General features: G+C 43.0%; 1 protein-coding gene across 1 annotated transcript in view; it reads right to left on the bottom strand.

Annotated features, from left to right (window-relative positions):
• Positions 1-12,798: 12,798 nt before the first annotated feature.
• PDIA5 (protein disulfide isomerase family A member 5) overlaps positions 12,799-25,011 on the bottom strand; it is a gene marked incomplete at its 5' end in the record, with an annotated part of 106,206 nt that continues 93,993 nt past the window's right edge. The window contains 2 exons of the mRNA XM_082483444.1: positions 12,799-13,958; positions 19,261-19,395. Of these exons, the coding sequence (XP_082339570.1) occupies positions 13,878-13,958; positions 19,261-19,395 (216 nt within the window). The 3' untranslated portion in view covers positions 12,799-13,877. The remainder of the gene's footprint in view (positions 13,959-19,260; positions 19,396-25,011) is intronic.

Genomic DNA, 25,011 nt, shown 5'->3' on the forward strand with positions numbered 1-25,011 from the left:
CCCTCAGGTGCGGGCGGCCTGAGGGGATGGGGTACCTCACCCACCCCGCGCTGCGTTCCGTTCCTTATGGTGGCGTGGCGTCGCCTCATGCAGGCTTCCCCCCGCCACCCCGAGCAGGGCTGCTCAGTCAGCCTTCAGTGCTTCTTTGAACTTACTCATCCCACAGCCTGAAATGCCTGCTGGGTCGCCAGATAGTTGGGTTGGATTTGTGGCCTTTGGTAAAACGGTTGAAGGGTCCTGATGCTGCTCATGTTGCAGAAAGCACCCAGTGTGTTGGGGTGGGGAGGCTGCCTCGCTCTTGCTGGTACTCTTCTTCATGCATCTTTGGCTAATTTTCAATTAGCCTCATTTTCAAAAGAAGTGAGGTTTGGTAATTGTGTTCTTTGGAGTCTCCTGTGTAATAACTTTTAACTATAGTTGGCCAGTTTCCACCAGGTTTAATGGAAGCATATAAAACTTGGCATATGCTTGATACTGTACCAATTACAATATTGGTGTTACATGTTTTCTGATGGGGCAGCAAACGTGGCTGATGATGGGGTGGATGTACAGTGGTGACCTAATTGTCACTAGAAAAAGGGCACTGAGATGATGCTGGCTGCCAGATTAATTTCACTCATTACCAGACAAATCAACTGGGCATGTTTTGACAATAAATGACAGTAGAAGAATAAAAGTTTGCAAATCTCACTACTTATCCCAAAGTGAGGTTCCTATTTTAAAAGTACTTTATTTACTGATACAAGAATAACTTTCTCCTTGTGTCACTCTTCAATTTTCCTGTTTTCCTAGCATATCACACAGTTTTGGTCTGTTGGCTCAAATCTCAAATGAAAGCAGCTTATTTCCTCACTAACGCCTTTTAATTTCTCCTTCCATCTGTTACTACTTCACTATCCAAGCGCTTGTAGCATTGCAAGGGATGTTAGTGTAGAGGTAATATACCTCGCACTCAAGGACTTCTGGGCTCTGCTGAGCTTTGTTCAGGAGCAAGGTAATCAATCAGGAGGATGGTACTGAAGCACATTAACAGCCTCCAACCTCATGTCTGTCTTTTCTAAGCCACATAAACCATTTTAAACGGACACCTATAGCGACCCCAGAGACCAGTGGGGTATCGCCTCACTTCCTACCCCTGAGATAGTGTCTGGGAATGCCAGTGATCCAGGTGTGGTAAAACAATCTCTTCGATCTTACAATCAGGCATAAGTTGCTATTGCCGGAGATTAATTTCGCCTTTTCAGCCTCCAGGCGTTCTCCTCCGTGCTTCAAGCAAAGCTCAGCCAAGCTAAGGAATCAAGCTCTCTGTATCAAATGAGGCTGCGGCAAGGGGTACAAGGTTAACTATGGCCATGGAGTTGAGTAACAGGTGGAAGGAAGACTGGCAAAAAGAGAAAAATTGTTTTCAGAGGACACTCAAAATGAGACGTGAAGGTGGTGAGGTGGGCGTCAGGAGATGCAGGTGGCATGGGGATATGGGAGAGGAAGGCAGGCACACGTAAGCAGAGGGGCTACTGCAGGAAAGGTCACCTGCAGGTGTTTGGTGAGGTAGTTCTGCTCTGAACGTAAAAGCAGGAGGGAAAAAGTGATGTCCTGGAGACCACAAGGGAGGACCCATTTCTGAGCAGCTTTCTCATGGTGAAAGCTGGTTGCCGGTGGGAACTGCCAAACTGCACCACGAACAAGTCTTGCTTAAGCCTCGCAAGGGTCAGAGGGTCTGCGTGTTTGAATAAGCACCTTAACATCTCCAAGTTAGTATCTTGGCCTGTCAGGAAGAAACTGTGTTCCACGTCGAGCTTTTGTAGAGCTGAGCACGGAAACATCTCAATCCTGACTGACTAGGCACAACTGTAGCATACGTTTGGAAGATGATACACTAATCTAAATAATTTCCAGAGAGTCCTTATCCTGTATAAACAGAGCGAACAGTATTACAAGCTGCTACACAATTTAACAGCTTATGATAGCATCTACTATAATGCTGAGAAGTAGTGATTACTTAATTAGAGGCTGCCTAAAGGTTTGTGATAAGTGCATACGTGTGTAATGTTAATTTTTCTAGTTCTTCTGAACTGTTTATCTTTCAACCCTAAAATTCTCTTGACCTTTTGTAAATGTTTTGAAGGAAAAAAGATAAGCATTTTGCATTTACATAAACAGGACTTCAAAAATTATATACACATCTGTTAAGACTTACACATTCCTAGGGGAAAAAAATGTAATATTCTTTATTTTCAGCTAAATGTGGCCCCAGGAGGTTCAATAAATCGCACCAGGTGGCTGAGGGAGGTAGTGGCAGAGTCAGAAGTGGGGTTACATCTCCAGCACTCCCAGCTCTCATGGTGAACTTAAATTATACCTGATATTCAAGAGTTTGAATGGCTGACAAGCCAGTTACACTTAAAAGAGCTTTTTTTTTTCCTGTCCCATTGACTCCCTTAAGACACAAAAGCAGTAAAACATTGTTAGAGGGGCACCACACAGTGAGTAAGTTAGTGAAAGCTGCAGCTGGAGATAAAACTGAGATTTGTAAGTAGTAAATCTGATTGGTGCAAAGGGAAACCAGAGTGGAGGAATGTAGGTGTTTCAAAAGGAGAAGAGATGAGGAGATGAAGAGGAGTACATTAAAGAGAGCTGGACGGGAAGGATTAGTGCCAAAGAAGTCCCTGTGGTGCCAAACCCCTCAGAGATGGCAGCGAGCTGCGTCTTCGTGGGTACAGTGAAATAATGAAGCCATGTCCTCGTTAATGCGTCATCAGCCAGCTGATGGCAAAACCCAACAGTGAAGACTTGGAGACAAGTTCAGACGTGATTTATCTCACCAGAGTTTAATGATCCGGAACTTGCCCACTGTGTAGAGGCTCGTTGTTGCTATTTCTCCTCAGTCACTGCAGGGGGAGCAGACATGTCCAGCCGCATCTATACGCCTCGGGTTTAGATGACGAAAGCTGGGGAAGATAAACCCTTTGGCTCTGTTCACTGGATTTAAACACGACTTTTAAGTTTTTTTAAAAGTTTCCCCAAGCAAAAATATCCAGCCTGAGGAGCTGGCAGTAGTTGTGCTCATCGGTGGTGGAGTCACAGAAGCACAGAGGCAAAGGTCTGAAAGGACCCTCAAAAGGGCATTCAGAAAGTTTAACTTGTATTCTTTGCAGCATGTTAAACTGAGGAATATATCAGACTGCCGATCCACTTTGTAACCCATTTTTACGGGGGAAAATAAAAGCCTTCTCTGATTTAGATTAATTAAACCCCAAGCCTTTAATCTTTAAAAAAACCCCAAACATACAAACTTCTGTTTACTAAACATCTTTATAATTCTGTTGCTTCTTTCTCGGGATCTTTTTTTTTCCCTGTATCTTTCTTAAAGTTTGGTGCTTGAAGCTGCGGGTATTATTCAGGCTGGGGACTAGACTAATAATCCATTAGTGTGCTTCCTGTTTCTTGGATGGTAATGCCAATTCCCATGAAAAAAAAACAGATATGTTCAATCAGTGAATTTATGTTAAGTGCAGCCCAGCTTCATCATGAGCGCTTAACACTCCGAATCAGGTTCCTGAAATCACAGCGCTGGCTGAGAACCCATGACTTTCTAACAATTCTGCACTCTAAAAAAAAATCCATCTGATTTTACAGGTTTTAGAGAAACCTGTGTCTATAATCACAAGAGCTAAGATTATATTCACTGGAATGAACTGTTCTTGCTAACACAGCATCAGCAGAAGTGGGAGCAAGGTCATAAAAATCATCAGCAGAATATCCAGTTTATTTCCTTGCTTCTCTTTTAAAAGCCTTCTCTGCTGATTCAGTCACAAGGGCCTGTGCTGGGCAGAAGAGTTTCTTTCATGGAACAATAGTGTTTAATTCTCAAGAGCTTTACAAGTGTGAAGCCACCTCGTAATGTCACATAAAATATCTCCCTGGTAATAAATGCAGATGTTAGAACAAAATACAGCGTTATCCCAATGGCTCTTGTTGCAGCAGGGCCCAGCGTGATCTCCTGCATTAAGAACATCATATTTCTGAAAAGTAATCTTCACGCTGCATCTCAATTAGTTTGAAAAGCAACATGTTGTTAATGCGTTTTTATTTACAGGGCCATCAGCACTGGGAGCTTACGGAAATAACACAAGTGAGCTTCTCTGGTGACAGTGTCCCAAGCCATTCCAACAGTAACACCCTCTCTTTGGGGCTTTTCCGCTTACTTTATCCCTTCTGTAGTAGAAGCAGCTGATCTGGAAAGCCGCATGAATATACTCCTAGTACGCATAATCCCTTTAGTTCCCTACATGACTGTAATTGAACACATTGGCAGACTTTGTTTGTATTTAAATATTTTCATAGAAAGGAAAGTCATTCCAAGCTGATCGCTTCATGAGGCCAAAAATTTCATTAGGAACCATTTAAACAATTATAATAAATAAGAAAATCATTATTTGTTAGTACAGTTGTGCCATAAACATTATAATTTATATTCAAAGAACTCTTGGTCCCTAAAGAAATTTGTCTTTGTTTATGATAACAGCCACAACAAACTTAGTTGAGTAAGAAAAAAACCCCACATATGGCTTTGTAATCCACAGTTAGAATGTTCTATTTGAAATTTAATACAGAGGGATAGAAAGGTTTCTTAGGACTGAAGGGATTATTAGGCACTGCAATATCTAATAAGATTATAAGATGGAGGTGGTAGCTCTCTGTAATAGAAAGACACAGGAATATACTCAGAGACAGGGACGGGCAGGACTTTCTGGGTTATCAAATCCAGTCCCCAGGTGCCGCAGGCAGCTGGATCACATAATCCATTTCATACGTTTTGTGAGCTTCAAGTTAAAACTAGGTATGGTTTTGGCCTTATAATTTTTAGACCCTCACTATGCAGATGGATAAAGAACACCTAATTGATAGTCTAAATTATTCATGGCCAATTTATACCCACTTGCTCATACGGCAAGATTGCCTACCTTTAGTATTTCCCCTACCTGATGTATTTACAAAGAGAAATCAAACCGCCTCTCAGTCTTCGGCTGTTTGGCTAAATGAGCTGCGTACGTACACTTTCCTTTCATGAAAGATTCTCCAGTTTCCTCCTGATCTTAGCAGCCCTTTTCTGTACCCGTTTCATTAAAAATCCAGATTTCTTCAATGTGATTGATGAGAATCATGCGTTTTATTCCAAACAAAATCTTATTGGGGTCTTACACAAGGATGTTCATGCTTCCCTTGATTTTCTGGAAGTGTCTCCTATTGCATTTTAGAGTTTCAGTTGCCTCTTCCATGCCCACACCACACTGGGGCAAACCATTAGAAATCTTTCTGTGTCATTGCTGGTTTCCTGCACAATTTTTTCTGCGGTGAGCTCTCTCACTACTTCTGTGACCTCGCTCTTCAAGGACATTCAGTGCTTGCTGTGGGATATTCTGAACTTTCTCTACGCTGATGATATCTCCTAACTTGGTGGCTTAGATACATTTTAATGATCAGACGCCTCTGTTTTCCAAACGGGTCATTAATAAAAATAATAATAATCAGTCTTAAGACTTGCTTCTTAGGAGCACCGAATAATTCCCTTTCAACAGACCTCAGCTTCTCTTCTTGTAACACCGTGTATGCTTTGCAGTTCCTCTATAAATCTCAGACTTCTCCAGGTAGGAGATATAATTTTATACACACCTCCTCATCAGCTACTTTATTGAAGTCCAGCCAGTCAGATTTCTCTTCTTTGTCTAACTAATTAATTACTGTATCAAAGAAAGCTACTGAATTAGTCTGGTATTATCTAGCCTTAGTAAATGCCAAATCCATTTTATTCTGTTTTCCACTGACTGTCATGACTTGTGTAATTCTTTCCTCCCACATTCTTTCCTAAAGCCTGACATAAAACTTTGATGTACACAAAGCAAAATATATTGTGCCTATTGAGCGAAATCCACGTTTTATTTGTCTTTGGTATAGATTAGTTATTTACATCAATATGTATTTTTGACGAGCAGTTAGGGTTGAGCAGCAGTTATAAACATACTGGCTGCCTCGCTATATTCACTAGTAGAAATGTGTATGCATCCTTTTTTATCCTGAATGTTGCTAGTACCACTTTTTAAAAGGACTGGAATATAAATTCAGCAGATTGCTCTGACTGAGACACGGCCCCACATGGAGCAGAATCTTTTCCTGAGCAGGTTTGTCGTCCAACTCAAACATGATATATGTTGCAGAAAATCAGAGGACAACCTGTACGGTGATTTGACACGTACTGTGATTGGGCATGGAAGAAATACAGGTTTGGAAGAAACAGAGAAGAGTTGGGGAGGATTTAACTGAATGGTACTGGATGGTTGTTCCAGATAGAGATAAATTACACATGGTATTGTCTTCTTTGTGCTTAATTTTTAATTATGTTGTGGGCAGTAGTACACAAATTGAAAGAAGAGCTGGTAAGAAACTAAATCGAGACCTGAATTTAAAGTCCACCGCTGACCCACAGACTTTCCATGTCCTTGGGCAAAATGCTTTCTCAGATTTTTTTACCTCTCTCTGCCTCATCTGTAAAACAGAGATAACGCGACTTCTTTTTCCCCAACCTGACTATTTACATAATAAAAGCCTTTCCATGCATGACAGTCTCTTATATATTTGTACAGAATCTAGCATAATGAGGACCTGGATCTTGGGACTACAATACAAACAATACACAACAATTAAGATTATACATCCATCCAAAATATACCTAATGCATCTAATACTGCGGTACCTTGCCGGAGAGACATGACTTTATTACACAGCGAACTCTGCTTCTGAGACTTCTGCAGTCCCTCCTTTTGTTCTGCTCTCTCGCCTATGGAAGGCTTTGGCAGAGAAGTGGGTTTTAGGAAAGTTAGGAGTCCTGGAGCTATCATTTACGATCTCCAGCAGGTGGAAGGAGTGATGGACCCCAAAGTCTGAAGAGACCTGCCAGGAGCTGGGCAGCATCACGCAGAGGCTCTGCGTTTCTGCAGCAGCTTCCCTGTGGCTCCGTTCTCCTCCTGCTGTATCAGGGAAGGTCTGCCTTGAGGGCAGCTGGTTCTTCTCTGGAAAGGGGAAAAAGGCGTCAGCCTGCAGCATCTTGTCCATATTGTCACTGGGGAGGAGAACATAGCACTGCAGGACAGCACAAGCACAGGGCTGTCCTTTCCCTCACTCTCTCGGTAAGCGAATCCTGCACTCTTGGGAGAGGTCTCGGTACATTCTGGGGATGCGATAGGAAATGCTGGATCTGATTGATCACCCTGTTCCACGGTGATGGGGTACGGTAATAAGCGTCCCCTCACCAGCAGCCTGGAAGCTACAGGATGGGAGCTTCATTATTGCGCTGCACGTTCTCCTAGGATTTTATGCTCGGCTTGGAGACAGACAGCTTCCCATGCCACAGCTTTTGGGAAGTGGGAAGCTCTTTCCCCATAACCTGTGCAGCCAGAAGACAACGCCAAAATATTGCTCTCGTCAGAGATCAAGCCGGAACTGCGCTGCGGTTACTCTGTGTGCCAAGAGAATGTAAAATGGAGGGTGCTTGGCTGGCCTGAGCTGGTGAGTCCAGGCCTTGAGGCTGGGTTGGCTCTGCAGCTACTTGGCATGAAGAGGAGGAAAGGCATGCATAAATTAAAAGCTTTTAAGGCCAATTTCCTTGTTTTGTCCCAGAGTAACTGACTGAGGGCACTTAATGTTTGCAGCAGGAGAGCAGCCCCTCCCTATAGGCAGGTGACAGTTCTTAGTGCTTCCCTTGTGGTGGCAGATAACGCTATTACATTAATTTAATTGTGCAACTCTGCTCTGGCTAGAAAATACAGACATTTAAAAAAAAACCAACCCACCTAATTTAATTTTCTCCCCCTCTTTCTCTTCACAAGTTTTTTACAAACAAAAAAGAACAAGAAAAGTGATGGCAACCAGATTATTAATAATACATAGTTAGTAACTGATTAATTTGGTTTCACGTACTGCACAAGGAAGATTGCATTGTGTTGCGGCTATTGTTGTTTTATGGGAACTGAGACGAGATATCAGGTGCCTGTTACAAATGTTAGGCACAAAATTAAACACCCACACATACCGAAAGGACCATCAACACCACAGGAAGAATTATTCATTTTGCAAGCAGAAAAATGACAAAGCAGAGGAGTGACAAATGCTCTAGATAAATCCAGAGCTCCAATTTAATGCATGGGCTAAGGACCTTTTTTTTCCCCAAGTAAAGACTTCTAACTCTTGCAGCGTTTCTTACTTCTCCATAATTTAGCTGTGCACATATTTGGCATTTAGAGTGTGACGGATTTACACATTTGCTACCAAATGAGCTGCAAGAGCTAATCAGCTCGAGCAGAATTGCACATATTAATGAAGAAGGCTCTTCTGCATGCCTGCGATGTAGACACCCACTTAACTGGGGCACCAGAGACTAATTTGAAAAGATTTTGTTCACGTAGAAGCTTTTTTCCTATGATGAATGCTTGCAGGGAATCATGTGTTGTAGAGAGGGAGGGAGCAGTATCTGCAAAATCTGACTAAATGGTTCTCATTACTGAGTGATGGAAGAGCAATAGGAAAGATAATTTATTAGTGGCTCAAAGCTAATGAGAATAATTAGCACTATGATGCTTTCTAAGCAAACACAGAGTAACTGGTTCCTTAAGGAGTACCGTTGCCCTGCAAGGGCAGTGAGTGCTCTGGGCAGGAGGACAGAGGACTTCCAGGGGCAGGAATCTTACAAACCAAGGACCAAGTCCGGCAGCTGGGTGGAAACACCCAGGCATCCTCCTGGCTTTAATTATGGGCCGGCATTGGAGCTCTCATTCCCTACATTTTGGGCTAACAAACCATCTTTTTGCAGACCTCAAAACCAGCTACAGGAGGCTGATGAATACACAGAATTTACAGTTCGGCTTAACTCCTCGGAAACCACAGTCTGGAAATCGCTGCCTTAGATACTGAGATTTTTTGCAACATTGCATCATCCAGTGCCTGCCAAAACCTTGGCAAAAGCCGAGCCAGTCGAGGGTGCTTCGCAGGGCCTATTTCAGCAGCGCTGGTCAGTCAGGCGTTCCAGGAGTCCTGGTTGCCAGCAGATAAAATAGTATTTGGAGTCTTTTCCTTTGTAGAAACACCCAGGTACCCTCCTTCCTTAATCGGTAAATAAAAGCAGGACGCACAGAGAAAACCATAGCATCTTCTTATGGCCAGCCAAATAAAATAATGGGAGAAATTTTGGTTTCCAATCAGTTCCAGCAGAGAGCAGTTATGTACTCAATCGGATTAGCCAAAGGGCTGCACACCCGCGGTTCCAGCGGAGCCATGGAACGCTCATGGACGCTGGGCTGCCAAAGGCAAAGGAAACGCCAGCGTTTGGCCCCGACGCTCAGCACCTGCTGATAAAAGCTAATTCCCCCCCCCCCCTCAGTTTTCAGAATTTACTCCTGCAATCCCAGCATACCATTACAGACCCAATCACACTAAAGTAAGCCTGTTAAATTAAAATGAGGTGCACGTGGACAACAGTCCCCACTCCCCCGAGTGTCATTTGGAGCAAATGGCTTGTTTCATAGTTTGTAAAATGCAGTTGGCAGGGGTTTAGTATTATTCTAGGAAATCCATACAGGCAACATTTCTTTCTCTTAATATAGCACTATAAAGAATATGGAGAGTGATTTTGCTTTTTATTTTTAAAAGGAAAACAGACTACGAAAAGAGCTGTAGACAAAGTCACCAGGTCTTGACTTTTCTTTTGAAAAGCAGTATGCCTCTAAAATCAAAATCACCTGTGAAGCAATTCCATCTGAAATGAGACTCTGTCTGAAGCATTCTCTTAGAGCTTACTCATGATGGGAGTTGCATCTGCTTTTTTACTCCCCAATTAAATGCTGTAAGGACCCCTGCTGTAAGGGGGACCTTACCCCTCTGATCTTGACCATTAATATCAATCTAACTTTGTGCTATTCTATTGAGAGAATGTTCAGTCAGCAAGATTCAGGGACCTAATTTAGCCTGGGTGGGTGTTCAGAAAAATTTCCAAGGCTGTTTCACCCAACTGCAACAAGTTTGGAGGGGCTTGGAGGTCAACGGGGCTATCGGATCCAGAATGATCCATTCATTCAGAGGCCATTTACTCTTGTCCTGTTGCTTGTTACAAGCAAGAAGAGACCGACCCCCACCTCTCTACAACCTCCTTTCAGGTAGCTGTAGAGAGCGATAAGGTCTCCCCTCAGCCTCCTTTTCTCCAGGCTAAACAACCCCAGTTCCCTCAGCCGCTCCTCATAAGACTTGTGCTCCAGACCCCTCACCACTAGTTGCTCTAGTTTGAACAAATAAGGATGTAGTTATTGGGTCAGAGATAGATGGATAACTCCTTTACAACAGAACCCAAATTATCCTCGCAGGTTGCAGGGCACTGGGATATAAGCTTATGCTTATCTTGGGACTCCAACCTAGGTCTCTCGTATCACAGAGTATTCACTCTCCTGGAATCTTGTTGGGGCTCCCTTTTCCCTCCTTCAGTGGATGAAACAAATCCAACACCTCAGGCTCTATCATTAGATGGGGAAACCATTTCCTACCCAGCTGCTACTAGTGAGTGTGCACAACACACTTGGTCCCGCTACCCTTCATCTCTTTGTCCAACTACTCCACGGGACTCAGACTTGTGGGCTATTTACATTATGTTTAAGCCAACGCTGAGGAACAAAGCGATACACAATCCTTGCTTATCCTCTCCGTGGTGTACACATTTTACCTCTTCTGAACAAGACTTAATCTGCTTAGGGTTAACGGTGTAGCGGATGTCCAAGACCTTTGAATCACACCTTAAAAGGGCTGAAAGAGCAAACCCGTAATTGCAAGAGCAGAATGTCTGATTCACTGCAAACCATTTGTTATCAGCAATTAAGTTTCTTGCTGATAAATGATTCATGAATTGAAAACCCAGATTACTCGCTTTTAACCACAGCAGAAATTCCTATGTGGTTATGAACGCCTGGGCTATGCAACTGCTACGATGGGCTGGAAAGTCTGAATGTGTGAAATGCCCAACCGTTTAAACACACAAAGTAAGAGCTCTTACACGTAAGATACTTTTCATTCAGTTTGTAGAAAAAAAAATTAAAAGTATTTCAATTCAACTTGACTGAAGCAAATATAAACTCCCTTCACTAGCAAATATAAGCACCAATCTCTGCTTAACTGGAGGGAACAGAATTACAACAGTGTAATCGAGATCCAGACCTGGTCTACTAATTAAAAAGGTTTGGAAGCAAAGCTCCAAGCTCATGGTACACTTTAGTTCACAGTAACTAAGGCTTTTGTCAGCCATTTCATGTAATCGTTTATGGTGTTCAAAACTGTATTTTTCAAAAACAATTCAGACTATAAACCAGATGAGTCATGACCCTGTAACAGAAGGCAAATTATTCTCAAATATTTTATATTTGTGCATTAACACATGATTAGCCAAGAAAAAATGAATGCCCAAAGTCCAAGATGTAACTGACAAAAGACTGAAGGGAAAAATGAGAAACCTTAATTTTAATTTTATTATGGTGTAACCAGCTGTAAGGAATTACTGGTCTGAAGCACAGTGTGCAATTGTCCTATCCTAAACATTTACTAAAGCCTATAATTCAGAATGATCCTGACAAGTGATGTCAGCATTGGCAAGCCATGATCTCTTTTCTTCTTTTTTTTTTTTTTTTTTTTTAAGTCTACATTTCTCAGCAATTAGCAGAAACATAGGCACAGCCTATGCACAGAAATACTAAAGCGTTTCTCGAGACTCTATTTCTTTAATGCCAGTTGCTTTGACTCTGAGATCAAAAAAAATGCAGTAAGTTCTGGACTGATCATAGTTGATAGTTTGCTGGTAAGCAAAAGAATTCATGTGTCAAATCAAATGACATCAATATATATTATTTCCTAAATGCAAGGCAGTTTACTACTAACGCGAGGATAGCTTGAAAGAATTACCATGATCTTATGCAAAAGCACTAAACACATGAATTAACTACGCTAACAGAAAAGAAAAAAAAACCCCCACACTAAGAGACTTAATAAATTAAGCTACTTTCACACTAGGATATTACGTACTACCAGGCAGCTGATTTTTTGAGTGAAGAGACTCATCAGGTGCCTAATAAGGGAAGATACTTGGCACAGCTCCATCGCCGTTCAAACTGATGCCATGGTTAACAAGCTGGCTACCACACAAGGCCAATCAGGCTACTGGTATTCCAGATTATTCACTAATGGCTTCAGCATCTTAACGACTGCCAAACGTACACTGCCATTAATTGGGCAAGACAGAAGAGGGGGAAAAAAAATATCAAGAAAGGAGTTAAGATGCCATTCACCTCCTGAGCAGCACAGCACCAAGTTGTCCATTCGCACAGCCTTCATCGAGGAACCAAACTAGCAAAAGAAAATGAGATGGGCAGACTCAGGAGCAAGAGGAAGATTTGCGACCCAAAGCACAGTCCTTCACTGTAAAAAGCCGTTTTGTCTGCTTGTTGAGTGCCAAGGCAGATGGAGGCCGACCCTCACACCGCTGAACACCCCACCGTACTGCCCAGCACACCTGGACACCGGGTTGTCGCCAGCCAAGGGGCGGTGGGCACCCGTCCTGCGTGCACTGGCTCTTCCTAAACCACCAGCAGCTACGGTCGCTCACCCAGCGGGGAAGAAGCTCAACAAGGCTGATTAATGATGAAAATACTTGTCTTTTTTTAAAATTTATTTTTAGTTCAAAGTGAATCACAACTTCCTGCCCCTCCCTCTCCCCTCCTGTGAAGACATGAGTACCTCCAGATCAACATAATTTTTTAAGTATCAAGAGTGTAACACATTTCAACTGCTGCTAATACAGGTTTTACAGTGAAGACTTTGTCAGAGAGAGATTGTTTATGCAACTCCTTAAAGAGCAAAAAGGAAAAATCCCACATACAAATGCAGATAAACTTTTGGCATGTAAACACACAATATACATAATTACTGCATTATCAAAAGTATTATGCATTTATCAAAACAGTTGAACATAACACTTTCCAACACATATTTGATACGGCCCAAATCATAATTTGAAGGGAGACTGTATACCCTATAACAGTAGCTGTATACCCCTGTAAGGTAATCCCTCCTGCCACAACTTACAGAGGCATTTGACAATATTGATGCCAAAAAAGGAGGGTTTAGTTTAATTTTACCCATGCTCTGCTGCTTTTTGATACTTGGTTTAATTAACTCAATACATTCTATAAAGGTATGTACACAGTCCTGATTTAAAGACCAGAGAGATTTAAATGAAATCAATAGATCTGGACTGGTCAATGTTAATGTCTTCATTAACTCAGATACCTTATTTATCCCTGAGCACCTTAAAATTGTTCCCCCAAATCTCACTGAAGAACATGTAACTATTTCACAAAAATGTAAAACTGCATTTGGATAAATCTGTGTCTTACAAGTCCCACTTTCCTTCACTGGTTTAAAACAAAACACAAAATGTGTCCCCTCCCCTTTGTTTTTGACATGTACTGCAATACCTTTTTAAAAAAAAAATCACCCTATCAAACAACATCACCTACAGACACACTACAGACTACAAAAATATTGCATAGGAGTGTCAGTGGGCATAGTCTCACAACATGAGAGAAAATGCTAATTTTTCTTTAAAACATTATGGCAACATTCTAATTTTTCTTTTAAAAATCAAGTGGTTTCACTTTATTTCAAAATTGTACAAAATGGCCATGGCTGTTTATAAAAAAAAGTCTCTGTCTTGAGAATGTGTGAAGTCTCAGGTGCATTGACAAAAGACCTGGAACCATTCACAGTGCAGCGGAAAGCTTCTTTTGAGGCAGAAACTACAATTCATCCTTCTTCTTTCCTACTCTTTCATGGTCTCTTTCTCTCAGGGTTCGCATGAAAGTGGTGAATCCAGACTCCTGGTTTTGAAGAAAGAAAAATATTTTTACAAACAAACCAAAACAGTGCATCAAGAACACTTTTAGCTTCTGCGTCCCACGGCAGAATATAAACTAAGGAACAGTTATTGCTTCTGCCTCGTCATGTAGTGCTCTGGTCCAGTGCTGCTCCGCTGCAACGCAAGGGGAAAATATCCACACAGATGCCACATGTCTAACTTTGAAGACATGGGGCACAGAGAAAAAGGCCCTAATGCTGACAGGACAACGTAAAATCTGTCTGTCCCTAGAAATGCCACCAATGCCTATTTGTCAAAAACCACTCAAACACATTTGCATGCCACATTTGTATGCTACCTGTGTCGTTTTGAAAGCAGTTAGTGGATCATTTGTTGGCTACACACACATTTGCCAACGCTCCTCATTCCTTAACAGTTTTGATAATGATCTTCCTCCTGTTCTACACAACCAGATGAAGAGAATTACATTTTTTTTCAAGTTACTATCAGAATCATTGTCAAACAATTTCAAACCTGAATGCCTAGATGCCAACCTCTGTATTTCAACAACTTACAGTTTCTGATTTCTAAGGCTGTCAGATGCCAGCAGTTTCCTTTTCCAAGGAAAGCTCTGGGCACAGAACACAACTCGCAGGCATTTCAAAAGGCTCAAAGAGGTGGAGGTGTGAGCACCTGTGCTTGAACACACTGTCCACTGGTACACAGATGCTGTAGTTGTCTGGGCAAATAACACCATTTTTACTGTTAAGTAATCCCAAAACATGCTAATCAAAACTGGTGATAGAGGCAGAAAGTACACAGAGGTAGAGAATAACAAGGAGAAATCAAAGACTGACTTAAAAACAAAACAAAACAAAGAAAACAAAACAAAAAACCCCAGAGCTGGGAAGCTTTTGAGGAGGTTGAACAACAGAACACTTCTCAAACTACTTACTATTATTCACAGTATCACAGTATGCTAGGGATTGGAAGGGACCTCAAAAGATCATCTAGTCCAATCCCCCTGTCGGAGCAGGAACACCTAGACGAGGTTGCACAGGAAGGTGTCCAGGCGAGTTTTGAATGTCTCCAGAGAAGGAGACTCCACAACCTCCCTGGGCAGCCTGTTCCAGTGCTCTGTCACCCTCACTGAGAAGAAGTTTCTTCTCAAATTTAAGTGGAACCTCTTGTGTTCCAGCTTGAATCCATTACCCCTTGTCCTATCACTGGTCGCCACTGAGAAGAGCCTGGCTCCATCCTCATGACATTCCCCCTTTATATATTTATAAACGCTAATAAGATCACCCCTCAGTCTCCTCTTCTCCAAACTAAAGAGACCCAGCTCCCTCAGTCTTTCCTCATAAGGGAGATGCTCCACTCCCTTAATCATCTTAGTTGCCCTACGCTGGACTCTCTCCAGCAGCTCTCTGTCCTTCTTGAACTGAGGGGCCCAGAACTGGACACAATATTCCAGATGCGGTCTCACCAGGGCAGAGTAGAGGGGAAGGAGGACCTCTCTCGATCTGCTAACCACCCCCCTTCTAATACAGCCCAGGATGCCATTGGCCTTCTTGGCCACAAGGGCACAGTGCTGGCTCATGGTCATCCTGCTGTCCACCAGGACCCCCAGGTCCCTTTCCTCTACACTGCTCTCTAACAGGTAGCTCCCCATCCTATACTGGAACCTGGGGTTGTTTCTGCCCAGATGTAGGACCCTACACTTTCCCTTGTTGTATTTCATTAAGTTATTCCCTGCCCAAATCTCCAGCCTGTCCAAGTCTCTCTGGATGGCAGCACAGCCCGCTGGCGTGTCAGCCACTCCTCCTAGCTTAGTGTCATCAGCAAACTTGCTGATAGTACACTCAATTCCCTCATCTAAATCATTAATGAATATATTGAATAATATGGGCCCCAGCACCGACCCTTGAGGCACTCCGCTGGTTACCGGCCTCCAACTGGACTCTGCCCCATTGACTACGACTCTCTGGCTTCTCTCCTTCAGCCAGTTCGCAGTCCACCTAATTATCCGGTCATCCAGTCCACACTTCCTCAGTTTAGCCATGAGGATGCTGTGGGAGACCGTGTCAAATGCTTTACTGAAGTCAAGGTAGACCACATCCACCGCTCTGCCATCATCCATCCACCTCGTTATTTCCTCATAAAAGGCTATGAGGTTGGTCAAGCATGACTTCCCCTTGGAAAAGCCATGCTGACTGCCCCTAATAACCCTCTTATCCTTGATATGCCTTGAGAGGGCACCAAGGATAAGCTGCTCCATCAGTTTCCCAGGGATGGAGGTGAGGCTGACCGGTCTATAGTTACCCGGGTCCTCCTTCTTGCCCTTTTTGAAGACTGGAGTGACATTTGCTTTCCTCCAGTCCTCAGGCACCTCGCCCGTTTCCCAAGACTTGGTAAAGATGGTGGAGAGTGGTCCAGCAATGACTTCAGACAGCTCCTTCAGCACCCGCGGGTGCATCCCATCTGGACCCATGGATTTATGGATGTCCAGGTTGCTTAACTGGTCTCTGACCCAGTCCTCATCAACTAAGGCAAACCCATCCATTGACTTGACTTCATCTGGGGTCTCAGCAGAACAGGACTCCTCAGGACAGCCCCCGACAGAGTAGACAGAGACAAAGAAGGCATTCAATAGTTCTGCCTTCTCTGTATCTTCTGTCACCAGGGCACCCACCCCATTCAGTAGTGGGCCTACATTGCCTCTGGTGTTAGTTTTATCTGCCATGTATTTGAAAAAGCTCTTCCTGTTGTCTTTGACCCCTCTTGCCAGGTTTAACTCTAAGGAGGCCTTAGCTTTCCTAGTTGCCTCTCTACATCCCCTGACAGCAGCCCTGTACTCCTCCCAAGTGGTCAGCCCCTCCTTCCATGATCTATAAACTCTCTTCTTCCACTTGAGCTTGCCAAGCAGTTCCCTGTTTAGCCACACAGGTCTCCTGGCTCCCTTCCTTGACTTCCTACGTGTCGGGATGCTCTGATCTTGAGCTTGGTAGAAGCAGTCCCTGAATGCTGACCAGCTATCCTGGGCACCTTTACCTTCAAACAGCTTTGTCCACGGGATTTCCCCTAGTAATTGTTTGAACAGGCCAAAGTTTGCCCTGCTGAAGTCCAGGGTTGCGATTCTGCTTGCTATTCTGCTTCCACCAGCCGAGATCATGAACTCCACCATCTCATGGTCGCTGCAGCCAAGGCAGCCTTCAATATTTTTTCAATATTCTATTGAAAAAAACCTGAAGTGACAGGTTTTGGCCATACATCATCTGAAGACATCTGGCAATCACTAGGTCTCACAGGAGGACTTTTTCACAGCTGTGTGTCTGGAAGTCATTTAAAGTACGCTTGGGTCAGAGGGTGTCCTGACTCTTCCTTGCTTAAACTGCTTGGGTGAAATGCCCTAAAATCTCTGCTCTGGAACTGCAGTTCCCTTGGAGGCGTGGAGGACCACTTAAAGGCTACTGCTGGGGGACATGCTCTTCCCCATAGCCAGTGCTCCAGTGTGGGGTGGCAAGGAGCTGAGAGCTCCTGCTCTGCTGGCTATGGCTCCTGCTGTAGCAGGTCATGTTACTCCCACGGCAGTTGACATCATCCCTCTTCTTCCCTGCCCGCATGAAATGATGATACACCAGCTGGACCACACTGAACTGAATGCTCATGGACATCTACTTATTTAGTGCCAGAATCGGGAACAGAAAACAAGTCCCCTGACTCCCACTGCTCTCTCCTGAGATTTCTTTTGCAAGGTAGGAGGTGGTTGGCCAAAGTGGTTCAAAAGGTGTTGTCATGCTGATGAGAAGTCCCTTAGCAGCACAATCCCTTGTTACTGAAACAGATGTGTGAACAGACCTGGAAACTCCATGGAAGGCATGGTGTTAAGCACTGCCTTCAGTGTTACCACGATAGGAGATAACAAAACCTAATTTGATGCTGCACAAGCAGAAGACCACAGGTCCCAGGAGAGGTGGAGGGGGAACACAGTTGCCAGCAGCAGAGAGATTGCAATGTTCCTGATGGGTGATTTAATTCACCCAAGAAAGGGTTGGCTGCACACAAGGGATTAGTCAGTCCACTTCCCAGCATAGGGATAATCATCTCCCAGCTGCTGTGGCCTCAGAGCACTCCTGTCTTGCTAAATTCTTTTTATGAGCCACCACAGATCCTTCCTTTCATATATCATTTCTATAAGTATGGGTTAGAAATACAAAGATTGCAGCTGAAATTTTACTTAATTGTTGGCTATTGCAGCCATCTTTACTTTTAAGAAAAGATCCACTAATCGGAACTAAACACGGTATCCATAACAACCCCTGGATCAGCACCATAAAATGGTAATTACTAGGGTCCTAATGCTGGAGAAAACTGGGAAGTGAAGCCCCATGAAGACTTCCCTGAGATCCTGACTGACAAAGAACCTCAGAATTTGGTTTTTTCTTCATGCTTCTCTGTAATTTGGTGAGCTGTAATAGCAGCAATAACTTTCAGGCAAGGCTCTTTTATCAAAATACTGGATGGCTTGAAGACCCCAAGTTTTTCTTGCATACCCTAGCTTCTCCAGGCAATCAATCTCCGCTGAGAAACAACCTCCCTCTAGGAGGCTATGAGAAAGAACGCGCACCAATAACTGGATTTCTCCCTTATTTTCAGGCACTTTACAACTACGAAAGGCATTATACCATTTCTGCCCCTTGTACACATAGCATATAATTAGCTGGCTACAGCAGGACAAAATAATGGAACTTCAGCCCAGGGGCTAGATGGCACAATTGGACTTTCCACCCTGAGTTCCAGGAGTGAATCTGATTCAGGGAGAATGACATATTTAGTTTCCCCCAGTCTCCAAAGGACAGCTTTGTCCCTGCTATAAAACCAATGGCCTGTCACTATTTGGCAGCCTGGTGGACCCATAACATGTTTGCACTATACGCGTGCTCCAGATCCAGAACTGAGAGGAGCAAGTTCTGTATTTTCTGGCATTTCTGCACCTTGCAGCAGCCCATGCAATAAACCCTTCACTTTCACTCGGTCCAAATTCACTTGCGGTCTTCAACTTAAAGGATAAAATACACAACAAAGCATTACCAAGTCTACTCGTTTTTCCTCTTCTCACATTCCTAAAACAGATCCAGTATGTTCCTAATGCAGAGATGTACAGGGGTGTGGTACACAATGATTCATCCAAGTAAGACAGTAACAAGCAGTTAAATATCTTTCTAGCACGCTAAAAATTTACTCCTCAGTTTTCATTTCCAAAGCAGCACAGGCAGAGGAGACCTTCCTCCCTGTGTCAGGTGATGACTCTTGCTTTCACTTACCCCTCTTTCTCCAGTATATTTTTCCACAAATTTCCCGTAGTTGTAATAGTTGAAGGTGGGGTAGCCATCAACCCCCTCCTGTTTACACAGGTCATGATTCTGTTCTTTGGCACAGTCCACTGCAGCGTAGGCAATCTGAAACGGAAAGGATCAGCATGAGGGAGGAGAAGACAAAGCAAGACTCCATGGTTATGCTGCTGCAGCTTAGATTTAACACTAGGAGAGACCCAAGTCTTCTGCCAAAAACACAACGGCTTTTGTAATGGCTCAGCTGTGGAGGAAGATCAGAGGGTGGTCATCAGGTCAAGCCACGTGAAAGGCAGAGCAGAAGCCCTGTTGCTCCCAGTGAAATGCTGCGCTGCTCGCACAGCACCTGGCCTGCACAGCTGCAAGGCGCGTTCAACTCACAGAGCAGAAAATCACCTTCCCAGCATCCCCGCTGAGCACTCCATTAGACTCCAAACGGGAAATCCGGAGGCTGTGTTAGTAAAACCAAATCCAAGCACGGTGGACACAGCTCTGTCACGCTGCAGTATTTTTCCTGCACTTTGGTCTTCAGTGATGAACAGTGACAGGGTGACTTTGGTAATGGTAAGGATCCACCTAACCCAACCTCCTTCCCGTGGCATGGCTAATGCTCGGAAAAGTTCTCTCTTCTGTTCTTGGACAAACATGGCCGGTCACTTATGCAGGCTATTAAGAGAGTAATGATTTCTACCCCAAATAGCTTTTGTAAACTCCATTCGGTTCTCCTAAGGTCAAACAGGGATGGGTGAGAGGCCAGAGCATTGTCTACCAAGTAATGCACATAGAGAAGAAGGTTGCTTGCTTGCAATCTCAGTCTGGGTTTGTGTTTCCTTTCCTGTCTATTTTCAGTCTATCCTTTAAGGTAGGGACTGTAATGTTACGTGCAGCCATTAGCAAAGTGGGCTTTAATTCCTTTTGAAACCTCTAGATGCTACTGTCACACAAACAAACCCTGAGTAGGAAATAGCGTGCCGTGCTCTCAGCTTGTTGGCAGCAGCGCAACACCCTCCGTCCCTGCATGCTTCAGCACAGGCAGAGCGAGGAAGCACAACCTCGCAGCCCCAGAGCATCAGCTCAGGCTGACCCCAGTTTAGAGCATTTGACATTTGAAACCTGAATCTCTGAAGTATTGAGGAGGGTCTGCGCTTAACATTTCTGATGGTGAAAACAAAATGCAATTTATAGGCTTCTACTTAAAGCAGCCGAGCCCTCTGCTGTGATTTCGCACTGACTGTTCCCGCGAGCGGCAGTTCTTGCTCGGAACGTACACTGCTGCTTACGCAGGCTTGCCTTCACAGCCCCGTCACGTGCTCTGCTGAGGAGCAAGCAGGTTGAAGAACAACCTACGTAAAAAACCCAAACAAATTAGAGGAACGATTTTTACAATTGTGGGTTACAATGTATCAAGTGCTAATTTCATAGCAGCCACACCTTAACTTGAAATTTCCGCTCCACGAGCCTCCTTCAATCAATTCTGATCAAAATACCTTTTGCTTGCATGACTTTAGGGTTGCAGTTGAACTGTTCTTCCATAATTAAAAGATCACTTAATATTCCACAATGCCCTCCAGTTTCATGGTGACACTGTCAAAATGAGAAAACCTGATCTCATTATCCTAGCAGTAATTAAAGAGACTGGCAAAGCCAACTTCAGTTAATTTGCTTGTTTTGTTTTGGCTTTGAAAGCCTGACAGGACGATACTCAGTTAGGTCTCGCTTGGGTCTATCTTCAGATGGAAAGCACTATATAAAGTGAACAGTGTTCTTACTTTAAATATTTGGTTTCTGTTTTCCCATTTTAAACATTAATAAGGCTATTACAGAAACAGGACTCTTGAGAGCTGTTACAAACACGTATGATCACACTTTTTTTTTCCTTTTGTAAACAAAAAGACTCCTACTCATTCAAGGCCAGCTAAAACGAAAGGTTAGGAATAATAAACTGCAAAAGAGTTTCATATAAGTATTTATGCCTTCCTGACCTTAGCAGCCAGCCAAAATTTAGAGTCCTGTTGGCTACTTCTGTGTAAAGGAAAGCTTACAACGAAGACAAACACTTATTTCGTGTCACAGTATTAATGTAGAAAGAATAGTTTGAGTCCTGGTTCCCTGAAAACAGGAAGAATAAATAAAAGCGTTTTCTTCCTCACTGGTCTAAATATCACACAGGGAGAGATTATAGCCAGAAAAAGGGGAAGGCATATGTGCACTCATCCAAATCGTAGTAGCTGGTCTGAGGCACGAAACCGTTGTGACTGATGACCCATCTGTTCTTAGATAGTGTCTTGGAGATCAGGAAAAATACACCGGAAGAAAGAGAAGCCCTCTTTATCTGTACCTCTCTGAAAACATCTAGACTGGCTTTGGTTGGAGCAAAGAGCTCTATTTCACTTACAAAAGGCCATTGTGGGAATAGCCCCCTGTGAGGAGAGGGCATGGTGGAGGAATGCCATGCTATAAGCTACCACTAATCTTCTTCTGCACGTCTTTATTTGTTGCCTCAAAACCGATGACTGATGGATGATAAGGAGGTGGCTTCTGAAAGAAATGCTTAGTAGTCTGCTTGAGATACAGGTCGCCTCTGCAGCACATGGAAATCTAAGCTGGTAATCTGTGCATTTGTTGTGCACTGAAATAATGCAGAAAGATCCCAGTCTAAGTCTGGCCACAACAGTCACATTGGCCTAATGCTATGCCTAATCTAACAGGTCTAATGGTGAGGGACGCATATGTCTGGAGCAGCGTTTGGAGGACACGTCCATGGTCTGTCATTCTCTAAAATGCTCCTGATGCAAGCTCCCACACAGCCCCATGGACTCACCACTGCTCCTGCAAATGTCATTTTGAGCCCAGCTCTTCGGAACGTACATTCCTGTTCAGTTATTTTTACAGCCAGTGAGAAAAGAGAAACGGCAATTTTCAAAAGCCTTGTAACTCATACAGACCTGAACAAAATTTCATAGAGAGACATCTAATTCCCAAGACTGTATCTGAGGCTGCATTTCAAATGCCTGCTGCCAACAGTAGCTGAGTAAGAGTACTTAGGAGAGCTTGAGTGATTACTTCAGAGTGGAAATGTTAAGGCAGCCTAAATATAGAGCTTGCTACCATCTCTATGCACTCATTACCATAGCATCCCAGTCCTAATTGTCTTGCCTGTCTCACAGCGGAAGATCAAATATAGTGCACTGCAAAAAGAGAAAAGTAATGCTGAAAAACACTTGTAGCAAAACATGCTTCTGGACTGAGGACCAATTCCAATCTCAATTCTATCAACTTCAGACAACTGAACTCTGAGATGGACCAGAATTTCAGCAAACAGAACCGATGCCCTTTGGTTTGTTCTGCTTGTGTTATCACGGGCTGTGAATATTAAACTCTGTTTTTGGTAGAGGAGTCTCTTACAGCAGTTTTCAGTTAGGGTGAATCACTTCATGGCTATACTGAAAGGCTGCACATAAAAAGCAGCAGCCCACAAAAAGAAAAACTTTGCTTGAGTCCTGGCTCAAGACAGCAGTGACATACTGCAGGGAGGTTTTCCTCTCATTCTCAATCTTCTTATCAATGATCATTTTTTCTGCATCATTAAAGAACGAAACTGAGTCAGGAAAAATAACAGCCAAAAAAACCCTCTACCCAAAATCTGGTTAATGCCTTATGGAGAATATTGGTCTAAGAAATTATGTTCGTATACAACTTCCAGCAAGAAGTTACATGGAATTTCAATGGAAAGCATAGGTTAGCAAGACCTATATGCTTTGCCTTGTAAAAACATTAACTCTGTTCAACCAGAAATTTCAGCATTTTAAGCTTAATTTCAGACTAAGCATAAGACATCTCTGATGTGTATCCAGGAGACAAGACACTTGGCATCATCGCTCATGAATTCCCTCTCATCACAAGGGAAAAAACCCTCTAAAAATCTGAGAGCAAGAAACTCTCCTAACGCTGGTGTAAGACTTAAGTGTGTGTGTGTATATACGTCCATTATAGAAAAACCCAGTGTAACAGCTTTCAGAAGACAAGATCGATTTTATGGAGATTTTGATTGTTAGGGCTAAAATTTAATTTCTTGAGCCTTCCTAACTTTCCTATAACCAGAGGGGAAAATCCACTGAAAAAACATTACAGGAAGAAAAAACCTTAAGTGCTGTATCTGCACTGCCTTACATATTGACAATACATCATTATATACAAGTTCTCTCTCCAGAGGCAATGCCGTTCAGGTTTATCACCATCCTGTTCAGTAGCGGTAGCAGGGATAGAATAGTTATCAAATGAAAAGACAGTCAATCAGAGACTGTGGACCCCAGAGGAAATTCCTTGGAGTACATCCAGCCTTCCTGATGTTATTGGTAGTTCCTCACAACTACTATTCAGCTTATAATAATTAATAATACCAGGTTAGTATGCATAATAATAGCGCATAATAATTATGCATAAAATTAAAAATTAATCCCAATGCATTTCTCCTTTATTCCATAGTTGGTATAGTTTAACACAATTCTAGCAACATCTGGGATGGGAAGATATCCTTACCTTAAAAGGGAAGTCCCACAACAATGTTTCATGGTTTTACCAAAGAAGTGGGAGCTTAACTACCACTTGCAAACTTACTCCGCCCAGCATTAGAATGTGAGCAATGTATGACCAGCTCTGAAGAGCTCTTAAAAAGGGAAATAGAACATGGCATATTGTTCAGATGAAGTGGTCTGGTCATGAACACCGGGCTGTTGCAAAAAGCTGAACTTTTCATTTAGGTGCTTAAATAGAAGTGGAGCTATGCTGAAAATGTGACCATTGATCTCTGTGTGCCTGAACTGTAAACAGAAGGACGATGCCTTGTTTTTTTTACTGCGTAAGTATTAGAAGCAAAAAGAAGTACTTGTAGTATCATCTAACCACACATGAAGAATCACAGTTCCCTCCTAACAGAATTATGAAACAACTTTTTGCTCTAGAGGGATCTTGCAGGTAAGGAACACAATTACATCCAGGGGTTTAAATAGATGTGTAGAAAATTGAAAGTGGGATCCCTTGACCTTCCAGGTAACTCCTCCTTTCTATTCTTAAACCTCTTTCATTTTAACAGTTTGCCTCCCAGTCACCATATGATGATATAGTAAAAATACCCCTGCAATCCTAGTTGTTCTCCTGTTAAAATATGTACTGCCATACACTGGTTTATTGATTCAAGGGAATAAATCTCTGCTGAAGCCAATATTGACTTTTGTTATGAAAATGGAAGTGAATAACTAACTGAATATTGATTTGAGAGAGGAATGATATATGATAAGCCTAAAAAAATTAAAATAAAAGTAGAATTGCAGCATGGAAAAGAATGCTTCTAAGCAACATTTTTAAAGCATAGTCAATTCCAGACGACGTTACCTGATTATTAGGGAAGAAAGTCTGTTGTTGCCAAATGTCTTAAAAGCACCTAGGAATAGAGAGATGTGCATTCCTCTCTATGATTACTCCAGAGGTTTCTATTTCTATTACCTGTTTTGGATCCTAAGAGCAGTTAGGAGCTGGCCTGCTACAGCTTGTTTCGATTCAGCTACTGTTCTCCACGTGAAAGGCCTTGAAAATGGAAGATTCATTATTAGCTGCTCTGATGTGCCATTGCAGCATTACCATAGCTGCAATTCATTAGCTGTTCTCAAAGCAGGCATATTTCCAAAGGGAAGATCCATTAGTAGGCACCATGATGTAGCACTGCTA

This window comes from Vanellus vanellus (assembly GCF_965231255.1).
Source record: "Vanellus vanellus genome assembly, chromosome: 5".
Classification (NCBI taxonomy): Eukaryota; Metazoa; Chordata; class Aves; order Charadriiformes; family Charadriidae; genus Vanellus; species Vanellus vanellus.